This window comes from Meriones unguiculatus, chromosome 2 (assembly GCF_030254825.1).
Source record: "Meriones unguiculatus strain TT.TT164.6M chromosome 2, Bangor_MerUng_6.1, whole genome shotgun sequence".
Taxonomy (NCBI): domain Eukaryota; kingdom Metazoa; phylum Chordata; class Mammalia; order Rodentia; family Muridae; genus Meriones; species Meriones unguiculatus.
In genome coordinates, this window is record NC_083350.1 from 55,553,060 (window position 1) to 55,564,810 (window position 11,751).

Below are 11,751 nucleotides of genomic sequence, written 5' to 3' on the forward strand. Positions count from 1 at the left end.
CCTGCAGAAGCAACCCCTCTCTGTCTCCCTGGGGCAGCCCATCTTTCCTGTAACAGCCTTCGCATGCTTCCCTGCAATGGGCAATAAAACATACAAGCAAAGCCAAAGCAACGGAAAGCAGAGCATCCTTGGAGGGAAATCCCAAGGTAACCGTCTTCCTCTGCCTGGTATGGGGCGGTGTGACTCCCTGATAAATGGAGTCTACCATGCAAGTGTGTGGAAAACAACTGATGAATTAGAAACTGGACCTTGATCCCTGAAAGTATTAAGTGTGGAGAGAATCAAAACAGACTGTGAGAGCTGCTCCATGGCCTTTTTTGTGCTCCTCCCAGAAACACAACACAAAACAAAACCCAAACAGCTTGCCCCATGTAAGGGAGGAGTCACACTGGGGAAAAGGCATACGGACAGAACCGTCTGCAGCAGCCTGCGACTAGAGAAGTGGAAAAAGGCAGATGAGATGAAGGTGCTAACTAATCTTTCTTACAGCTTGCAGAACACCAACGCAATAAATAAATAAATAAATAAATAAATAAATAAATAAATAAATGGTGCAAATTATATTTATGCTAAAGATCTCTTCCAAGGATCCAAAAACATAGAACCCTTAGGAAGAATCAGAGAGTGAGGAGGAAGAGAACACGGTAGAAACTCTAGAAAAGGTACTTGTTGAGACTTACTAGAGAATGGAAAATGTATGGATTCAGTACGCAGATGGGGACATTAATAAAGGCCCGTAGAGGAAACCATGACACACTGGGGATACTCTGTGTTCGGACTGCATGAATTTGGGATGCTTTTAAAATAAGCAGTGAAAAGGGCTGTCACAGCATGGCTCGTGAGGCTGTAGGATGTTGGGGTGGGTCTGGATGTGAGGGAGTCAGAGCAGCTGAACGATAGAGCCACCCCATCCCTCCTTGAGACAAAGGCGTCATAACCTGAGGCAACAGGAGGGAAATGAGTCACTGATTGCAAGAGATGGAGGAAGGACAGACATGAGGGAGAGAAGCGCACAGGAGAGACACCACATTTGACGAGAAGGTCAGGAATGACCGTGTCACCGGAGTTCGTCCAGCCGGAGCCTGGAAACTGTGAAAGGCTTGAGTGGCTTTTCTGAGCCCAGTGGTGGGGCAGTGGGAGAGAGGCTCTGTGAGTCTGAATGATTTAGATGACCATTATGTAAATCGGGTTCAGGTAATGCTAAAGCAATCCAGAGAGGGATAAGAGAAGGGAAAAGCAGAAGAACGGGTCTGTTTTGTCATGGTTTGTAAACGTGACAAGGTCTGTGTTGAGCTGGAGCCCCCCCTGGGGGGGGGGGTGTCAAATGCTATTCCATTGAGTCTCTGGAAAGGTTTCAAAAACCAGATCAACAAAAGACAGAAGTGACAAAACAGTGCTGGTGAAAGAAATCAAGCATGTCCTAGGTATAAGCAGAGCATGCAGCCAATGGAGTGGTAAAAGCCACACGCAGCCCCAGTGCTAGCCCAGAGACTGCCAGAGCCAGGCCGCTCGTTGTTGCGCCGGGCACGGCCCTATTCTCCTTTGGACCTGAGCTGAGCAAGACAGTGAAAAGGGTTGAGGGCCGTGGGGGTGAGAAGTCACAAAGGGACCCCATGACAGCAACTACACAGTAAGATGAGGCAGTGAGATGGTTCTTGGGAAATGGCTGTGGATTACGGTCCATCCTGTCCACTCTACCTCCAGGAGGCCCTGGCCCTGTCTCCCAGCTCCATCTGCTCCCTGGACAATAGCCTCCTAGCTGTCTCCTTTGCAGCCTCTTCTCTGCACAGTGCCAGTGGGGGTATTTACAAAGGATGCTACTCCAGTTCCTCCTTGGTGGCTCCTCACAGCCCTCCCTCTGATCTCGCTTGTCGTTGTCCGGGGGGGAGAGGATAAGGAGGCTCCTGAGGGCTGTGAGCACAGCAAGTGTATCCAAAGTGCAGCATGGCTCCAAACGGCATGAAGGACTGGCCGGGGCCTAGGATCCAGGCATGAAGGACTGCCCCTGCCTCCCTGAGGCAGTGGACAAAGAGTCCATGACATGGGGCTAAAGAACCCCCATACAAGGACAAGAAGAGATGTGTCCACTCTAAAGTCTGAGTTGGATGTCTGTTCCTCCCAGACCAGACTGCCTAGGACCTCTGTGTGTGCAAGGAAGGGAAAACCAAGCCCGAACCTGCTTGAAAACACACAAGCACACAAGGAAATTTCAAGGAAAATGCTTGAAGGCAAGAACTGAAGAGAGCCACGACAATGTTCAGAGAGGGTATCTCTGAGGAGGGGCACTGTGGACATGCCCTGTGCTGCTGTGCTCTCCGTGTCTAGGGGTTTCTCTCTTCTCTGGGATGAGCAATTGTACCCAGAACAGAAAAGAGCACCTTATCCCAGTGTGACCCCATGGCCAGGAGATCTCCTGATCTCATCTCTTACCACCAAAAACCTTACTGAATTTCCTCCTTGCTGGCTGCCCATGATGGACCAGTCCAGAGAGAGCAGAGAGACCCTAGACCCAAGTTAAATAGGTACTTCACATCTCTACTCTGGACCCCACTTTCAGCTTAAGATACAGCTGGATGACTCTGTGGCTGCTTTTATTTTTTTCCCCAAAGCTGAAGAGCTGAGGCTGGGAGCCAAGTAAGGATTTCTGGCAGGGACTGGGAGGGTAAGTTTACAGAAGTGACCACAGCAGTCTGTAGGACGACCCTTACCACCTTTCCTGGGGTGGGACAGGTCCTTGCATTACAGGAGCAAACCATGAGAGAAGAGGCTGTGGAGGAAGCAGGAGGGAAGGGCGGGTCTCACTTCATGACAGGGTACATAGTGTTTCCAAACCCAAACCCTGGGACTCCCAGCCACACCTTCAGGGATGGTCAGCGGCAGTGTGCCCGCCAGGCAAAATACTGTTCTGTGCCTCAAGGGATCCTCAGGCCACTAGCCCACACTGCTGGGCGTTGCCCTGACTCCCAGGACCCAAGACCCTTTCCCGAAGAAGATTGCAAAAGGGGACAGGCCTCCCCAGGAGCACCAGTGGAGCAAGGCATAGTGTAGAAAAAGAATTCCTGCCGGCTCTTGGCTAGAAGGGGGTCCTGAGCCCCAGGACCGGCTCTTCCACTCCAGCTTTGAGCCACACACTTCAACCCAGCCATATTCCAGAAGTCACTGCAGAGTTCAACACTGTCTGGCCTCCTGTTGACATGTGACCCACCTCTCAGACCTGGATTGTCTCATCTACCCCCTGGCAGGCTACAGGGTGTTCCTTGCCCCTCTTCCAGCCTTTCCATTTAGGATTTAGAGGAGACAGTTTCCCCACAGGTCCCTAAACACCCTTCATCCCCTGTTCTACAAGAAGGCAATACAAGGCTCTAGAGTGACTATTACCCAAGATCACACAGCAGGTTGCCAGAAAAATCCATGGCTCTCAGCCATATTTTTAAGGTTTTCGTCTTCAGTTGGTTGGTGACTTCGTACAAGTCCCTGGTCTGGGTCACCCTGAGAGGATCACTAGCTTTAGAACTACACCTGCCACTGCTCCAAACACGCCCTTGAGGAAGAGAATGGTATCCCCTCCCAAACCCTCTCAGTCCCTCTGGGATCCCTCTGAAGCCTCGGAGCAACCGGGTCGCAGGACTTCCCGCCACGATCAACAGTCTGTTCCACCCCCCCCCCCCCCATCTGTCCCGGCCCATGTCACCCTCCACCCATAACCTAAAGTGCCTGTTACCTTCCCGTCATGGTAGCTGCGTGCCTAGCACCGGTCGGCAGTCCACTGGCCTAACGGAGGACTCACAGTCAGGCAGAGGGAGGAACACGCCCAGACCGCGAGGGCGGCTCCACCCAGCCGGCAGCCGCGACGAGGGCTGCGGGCGACAGTCTCAAGGGGCGCAGGGGATGCCCGTGCTAGAGTCAACCCTGGGACCCTAGCGACTGACACTAGAGGCACCCAACATGAGTGGGTCGGTCACGTCCTCTCCACCCGATCTCCGTTGCCACCTCCCGGATTCCGGGCATACTTTTCCTTTTAAAGGGAATGAAGTTATAATAAACATGCACCAGTTCGCACCCTACCCCGCCCCCACTCACCCTGCCTCCCACCCTATCCATCCTCCCCCCCACCCCCACCTCCACCCAGAGACGCTTTTAAGGGATGTATTAGGAAAGCAAAATTCAGACCGCACTTGCACTTGCACGCGCACTTCCTGGGAGTTCCTGCTGGTGCTCCAGGCAGGAAAACAGTCCGATTTATGTCTCCAGGACATTTCTGCGCTCTACTCTCCCCAGCCCCGGCCCCCCACCGGGGCCACTAAGTCTATGCAGTCCCCTCTCAGAGAGGACAAGGTCTAGTGTATCTTTCTTGCACGGTGTGCTTAATTCGCCCTCAGATCTAACACCAGCGCTCTCCCGAAAAACAGCGCGTTTATATACTTATTTTGGACGAGGTTTTATGTAATCCATGCTCTCTTCAAACACCCCTTTAGGTAGTCAAGAACGACCTGAGCTCCCGATCCTCCTCCCACTGCAGGGATGACAGAACGGGATTCCATGTAGATTGTAGACTGTGCTGAGGATGAAACCCAGGGCTTTGTGCAGTCACTTCTCCCGCTGAGCTGGCCAAACGGTCTCTCTTAATAAAACCAAACCAAGACTCCTATCTCTAGGTAAACGCTGCTGGTAGAGGAAGATTATCGGCCAGAAAATGCCCTGGTGACATCAATGCATTCAGGGAGTGATTGCTTTGAAATCCTGTTCTCACAAAGCTGATATCACCAAGGAGCAGGATCTTCAGTTGTTATCATTATTACTTTTTTTTTAAATTTTTTATTTTTGCATTTGTCTTGGCCCTTTCTGTCAAGTTGTAAATTTGAGAGTTGGTTAAACACAGAGTGTGAAGTGTTCTGGTGGTTCCTCCGCCGCTGTGGAAACACTAGGGGAAATGTGTCCACGGCTGTCAACACAGAGAAGCAGGCATGCATGGCAGAGAAGGAACTGACTGCCGGATAGAGGTCTTGTAGCAACCATAGAGAATAAAAGGTCAAACACGGGGTTTGGGAAGATGGCTCATAACACAGGCATGAGCACCTGAGTTCAAACCCCCACCGCACAAAAAGCTGGAGATGACCCTGTGTGCCTGAAACCCCAGTGCTGTTGTGGGAAAAGGCAGGAGGACCACTGGGGTTTACTGGCTGCCAGTCTAGCTCCCAGATACAGCAGAGGACCCATATCAAAGGCACATCGTGGAGCATGATTGAGTAGGGCGGAGAGTGATTGGGTAGGTGCCTAACTTCCTCCTCTGGCCTCTGTGTGCATTCACCTGCTCACCCACCTCCCACCTAGCACACACACTCACCCCGGGACATTGTATGATTGCCGTATGACTGTGGGCATGCAGGAAACTGCCTCTTTGTTCACCTGCTTAGCCGGCTCCACTGCAGATACAGAGCTTCCACAACGAGACCAGCTCTACAATGGGGACATAGCGAATGCCAGGACATTCTGATGAATGGCTACTGGGCACATCCTGCAAGGGATGCATGTTGCCTTGGGCCAGGAGGCAAAGAGATCAGACACACACCGTGTTTTGCAACTGTTAGGACTTAGTGGAGATGTGGATGTGGGCATGGTCCTTGCTAGGCATGACAGGTGCTGCTGTGGGGCAGGTGTGGGAGTGGAGTAAAGTAGGACACGCGGATGAAGTATGTTTATGCTGTGGGCATGTGATTTGTGCTGGGAAGCAGGAGGAAGCAGGCTATGAACTTCCACTGTCACAGACGTGGAAGGTTTGATTCAGGGCTGAACAAATTAGGGCTGAACGGGTCCTCAAGGATGTCCCTGTGTACAGAGAGCCCTCCATGAGAAGCGAGGGAGCAGAGGAGGTCCGAGTTGAACAGGGCAAGCTTGGTAAGGAGGAGTGGCTGAGGAGTCATCTCTGTTAATAAAGTTTTTACCTTGCGTGCACGAGGCCAGGACCCACTTTAAAAAATAAAACAAAGCCAGGTATGGTGACATGAGTTTGTAATTCGGGTACAGGGGAAGCAGAAACTTACTGATTACTGGCCTTGATGGCCAGCCAAACTAGCCTAGCTGATGTGTTCTTGGCCAGTGACAGATTCGGTCTTTAAAAAAAAACAAGGTAGACAGCACCTTAGGAATAGCAGCTGATGCTGACATTCTAGCCTCCATGAACACAAGCACACTCATGCACCTGCATCCTTACAAATATATTCAAAGAAAGAGATAAGGGGTACCACAGAAGCCAGAAAAGGTGCCCTAAGGAGCTGGGAACAGTGGCCCCCATCTCCAAGAACAGGAAGAGATCTGAGACGGATAAGAGCAGGCCCAGAAAAATGAGGGTTTCACACCCAGCCCTATCACAGAGGAAGGGGAACAGGTACCCTAGAAAGGCTGAGCCCAGGAGGCAGTGGAGCATTATAAGTGAGTACCCTGAAAGGAGGAGGAGCAATACACAGCTTTGTGAGGCCAGGGGACCAGGGTGGTGCTGCATTGTATTTGAGCTGAGCTTGGTAAGATGGACACAATGGACACTCAGAGAGAGGCGGGAATCACTGAGTGCTGTGACTCAGGGAGGGGAGCCCAGATGGGCTCTGAGATGCCTGAGGTCAAGGACAGGACAGAGAGTGACACAAGGATTTGTCCCAGAAGGAAATGAAGGTTCAGAAGCTCGCCAGAGGCAGAGCTGGAGCTCAGAGCAAATGAGTCCCAGAGAAGACAGACCAGGTCCCTGATAAAGCCTTAGCATGTCTCCTCTGCAGGCCTGAGACCAGTGCTGCTCACGGATGCTCAGGGTCTGGGCACCATGCCAGACCAGGAAGATGACGATGAAGAGAACTCAAGGTCTCCAAGTGCCTCAGCTGGCTTCTTCCAGCCCCTGGAAGAGCCAAAACAAAATCTTACGTAAAGAGAATGAGCAGAGCTTTGCAGCTCCTCAAAGGATGATAATTAATCTCGTGATAGAATTTTAGAATCACCAGGGAAACAAATTTCTGGGCACATCTGGGGCTTATCCAAATTAGGCTTAATTGAGGGAGAAGACCCTGAATGTGTCACAGTGGCTAAAGGTGCCTGACAAACTAAGTTCTGTCCCCAGCCCACATGATAGAAGTTGTCTCCTGACCTCGATGAGCAAGCCAAGGCATGTGCACACCCAGGCACACATACAGACTGTGATGGCTAACCTTGGTTGCCGACCTGGCTATGGAATCAACTAAAACCTCAGCACTGGACGCTACTGTGAAGAATTTTCTCGATTGGATCATTCGAGGTGGGAAGGCCCACCCTTAATCTGGGCCACACCTTCTAGTGGCAGAATACATAAATAGACATGCAGTAAGGAATCTTGCTTCTAGCTTGTTCACCCTCACTCTGGATGGCAACTTCATCAGTCCTGTTGCCTAGGCGTTCCTTTGTTGGTTGGCGTTAGGACCTGCTTCTCCAGGACTCTAACACTGCCACGGCAGAGACATTGAGCCTCATGAACTGAGCAACTACTGGATTCTCGGCCTTTCGGTCTGGAGACAGGCGTAGTTGGACTAGCTGGACAGCAGTCTATAAGCCATTCTAATAAAAACCCCTCAATACAGATTTATTCTGTCAGTTCTGGTCCTCCAGAGAACTCTGACTGACATGTACATATGCACAAATAAATAAATGTCGTAAGTTTTTGTAATTAAAAAAAATAATAATAGTAAAGTGGCTGAGGGTGAGCATTCACCTGCTTGCTGAACATGGCTGATGCGGGGCCAGCAGCCAGCTGTTGCTCTTGCTGCCATGCCTGTCCTGCCATGAAGCACTGTTTTTACTGGAACTGCGAGCCAGAAGAAAGTTTCTTCATTGTCTCTACAATGAAACAAGTAACTAATCCACGAGGCCTTGGGTGGATTGTATCCACTATGGACATGCCCTGCAAAGGGAGCCCCGTGCTTTCCCCAAGCAGACAGGACGGTGGAGTACAGTTAGGCAGCCAGCCACGTGGGATGTGAAATCTCCCTGACAGAGCTCCCTTCCCTGCCTCTGGGTTATGGCTGGTTTCTGTGAGGAGTTAGTAGGGGTGACAGTGGTCACGAAAAGGACAGGAGGAAGAAAATAACATTCCCACCTGGGAAGGACATAATTTTCTCACAGTGCTCAACTAACAAGCCATCCATTACCCGGCACTATCCATCAAACCAAAGCCGCTCCCTGGACATGTATTTCTCTGACTATTTCAGCCAAATAATATCATTGGTTTGTGGGTGTTTTCTATTGGGGCTGAGGAAATGAACTGTGAGGAGAGGGATCAAAGGGAGAAATGGTCTGGGGAGCCTTCTAAGGACCAGCCCAGAGACCAGTTGGCTGTGGTACCCCACCCTTCCTAATACGGAAACATTCTGCTTGGGTGAACGCCCCCCCCCCTTCTGAGTCTTTATTTTCTTTGTCCATGGGTTTTCAGTTCTTTGTTGCCTCTAGGATAAACATGGGCATGGTGGGGCAGCTGGCCCACGTTTACCCGCAGTCCTACCACATGTCCCTCTCAGGACATCAGTGGGTAAAACGCCAAGCCAGGCTGGAGTAACCTCACTCATCTCCGCTCCAGAATAACCCTTGTCTTTTATTGCTTTGCTATATTGCATTTCTTTGGTTCTTTCTACAGCCTGGTCTACATAGTTCTGGGTGAGCCCAACGCTACATAGTGAGCCCTGACTCAAAAAAAAAGGAAAACGAAAAAAGTCATGGCCTATTTTAAAGGCCACCAGTCACACCCTTCCAATCGGCCTACTCATCATTTAGTCCTGTTCCAGCTGCTGAAACTGACAACTGACTTGGGAAATAAAAATGATGTATTTTGTCTTGTTTTTTCCAATTTGGCTAATGAGTGTCCTCCGGGGAGGTTTGGAGGAGGGGGAGTGTTTTGCAGAGGCCACACTTCAACTTCTCTAGAAGGACATGAGGTACCTTATGGCTACAGGACTGATTCTGTTTTAAAACAGAAAACTTCCCTAATCTCTTTATCTCACTGAAATGAATCCAGTTTTACTTCCATTGTGTATGGAAGGCAGTGTTCAGGTTTTAGTCCTAGGAATAGTTTCCTAGTCAAATATTAACTGTTGAAAGCCAAAGGGTAAGTATGTGTGCTCTGAGGGCAGTCCAGCAGTCTCCTCTAAACTCAAGCGCCTGCTCCAGGAGTACAGTCCCGGGCCTCAGGAGGTAAACAAGAATGATGTCACACATCTAGGAGAACAAAAACTTGGAAGATTCTCCCAGCTCCCTCCCAGAGAAGAGAATTCTTAGATTGTCAGCTTCCTGCCGGCTTCCCAGAGAGCCCCAGGGTTGCAGACTGGGCTGGGCTTTAGCGAACTGCTCCTGCTTTTGAGCCATCCCTACGCCATGTGAATAACTCCGGCCATTCCTAACCCAGTGAAAGCCACTGTTCAGCAAGGAAGACGCCGGGAGAGTTGTTACTTTGGTGCACAGTGAGTTCCCTTTCTTGGGTGACTAGTGGCTAAGTGTTGCCTCTCCAGGGAAAGGCCTATCACCTAGCACCATGTGTATATGTTCATGCATTAACCGGTGATGTCTGTGCACCTCTGTGGGTGTGCACGTAGAGGCCGGAAGTCATAGCTGGATGTCTTCCTTAACCACTCTTCTTCTTCCTCTTCTTCTTCCTTTTTTTGAAACAGGGTCTCTGACTAATCTGGAACTCACCTAATAGGCTGGCCAGTGAGTCCCAGGGAACCACCTGTCTCTGCCTCCCCAGCTCTGAGATTACAAGCTTGTGCCACTAAAGCTTTTTTTTTTTTTTTAAACGAAAGCAAACAAACAAACAAAAAGGGTTTTAGGATCCAACTCAGAACGTCATATCTGCAGGCCAAGCATTTTACTGACTAAGATGTCTTCCCCAGCCCAGGAAGGTTAGTCTAATGGGGGTGGTGTGCTTACAGACTCAGGGAAGTACACCGTAAGTCAAGCATATTTTAAAGGGGAATCGATGCAGTTTCGCATAGAGTTTTTGTCAATTCAGTTCATATCTCTGAGATACATGTCGGAGTGAAACTTAATACAACCAGTAGGTGTTCAGGCCAGGTAGAATAGACTTTACCTTTTTACTTAGCACACAGAATAATAAATTTGGTTATGAAATTTTCATACGTATCATTGTATTTTGTTTTTGTTCCCTATGGCTCTCTCTTGCTCCCTCCCCTCGTGTGTGTGTGTGTGTGTGTGTGTGTGTGTGTGTGTAGTTGTACATATACATACAGGTGGAGGCCAGAGAACCAAATCTGGAGCCATCCAACTTTCTTTTTCCTTTTTTGTGCTTTTCTTTGAGATCCAAGGATCTTGCTATCTCTGCTACCTTAGCACTGGAATTACACTGCGCCTAGTTTTCTTGTTGTTGTTTGTTTATTTATTTTTCACGAGTTCTGGGGATGACATTCAGGCCCTCCTGCTTGCAAGGCAAAAACTTTATCGATTGAGCCATCTCCCCAATCCTCCTTGCTTCTTAGAGCTGGACCACAGAGCTATACAAGTTCCCAAAAACCCCGAGGAGGAAACTACCATTCCATCTGCACCTCTCACCTGGACAGGCGCCATTCGACAAAAGCAGTTGCGAATAGCCCTTAATATTCAGGAGGGACGTGTCTCTGTCCAAATCTCAGCTTTGGTCACCCAACCAGAGGACACTGGGGCCAAGGACGTCGCTGGCAAAGCATTTGTCCAGCATACACAGGCCCTGCGCTCCATTCCAGCACAAAGAGATAAAAGCAGGATCCTCTAGGCACACAGACAAGTTTCCCCCTGCAGGGCCACAGTCAGACTACCTATCCCTAAGACACCAACCACAAGCCAAGATGCGTCTTTCCCATTGTGACAAGCAATCCTGATGGGCAAGCTTTTCATCCAAAAAGGTCGGCAGCCCCTCCTACCATCCCCTGAGGGTCATCCCAGAGGAGACCCAGTGTGTAGCCCAGTGTGCTACCCCACTGACCAGCCCCAGGAGGGCAGGAGGCCAAGGCTGTTCCCTTCCCCATCTAGCAACACAAGCGTCAGGATGGCGAGGCTGGGGCAGAGGACCAGAGTTTGCGAGTAGAAGGACCCTCCCAAATCTAGCACTCCCATATCACAGGTTATTTTTCTTTACCTTGGATGTCTGAGACGACAGGGAGGTGTCTACCTCCCCGGGGCCCTCCTTCTCTGAAAGCTGCCAGCAGCTCCTGTGAGGGCAACAGCAGCTGCCCAGGCTGTTTGGCACAGCCACGTGGAGACAGACTGGGCGGTAACCAAAGCGTCCCACCGCTGCCGCTCCCCGCGCTCTGGTCTCACCTCTGCCAGGGCAGGAGACTTGGCCTGAGGTCCAAGCGTAAGACGGTGTGTCCGGAAGCACTTCGGGGTCAGCTGAGGACAAGCTGGGACAGAAGACGTTTAGGAAGGAAAAGCAACTTGGAGACCCAGGATAGCGGGACAAAAGCAGTGAGAACCGCCCTCCGGTATCAGAGGGGCTGGCAAAGAAGCAGCTGCCTACGTGAATTCTTCTTGGGGTAAAGAGGTCATGAGCCCTTGGGAAGATCAACGTTCACAGGGCAGATGGCCAAGAAAACGGAGCCCATGGTGCCTAGGGAAATGAGGCCCTCAGCCTCAGCTACCAAGATGCCTCCTGCTGAGTATCGCTTCCCTTGAAAGGCGGAGAGTCTCCGGACCATTTGTACTATCTTAATTCTTTTCTTCTATAGTTTTCTGCTTTGAAACTTACTGCATTGAAAA

The 11,751-nt window shown here is 50.4% G+C and overlaps 1 protein-coding gene across 5 annotated transcripts in view; it reads right to left on the bottom strand.

The window, feature by feature from the left end:
* Lims2 (LIM zinc finger domain containing 2) overlaps positions 1-11,488 on the bottom strand; it is a 32,007-nt gene extending 20,519 nt beyond the window's left edge. For 2 of the 5 annotated variants that reach the window (XM_021643386.2, XM_060377516.1), the window contains exon 1: positions 3,722-3,981. In XM_021643386.2, the coding sequence (XP_021499061.1) occupies positions 3,722-3,732 (11 nt within the window). In that variant the 5' untranslated portion in view covers positions 3,733-3,981. Of the gene's footprint in view, positions 1-2,708; positions 2,728-3,721; positions 3,982-11,131; positions 11,290-11,313 lie in introns of those variants that run through there. The other 3 variants (XM_021643388.2, XM_021643387.2, XM_060377515.1) reach the window with 3 other exon arrangements.
* Positions 11,489-11,751: the final 263 nt, after the last annotated feature.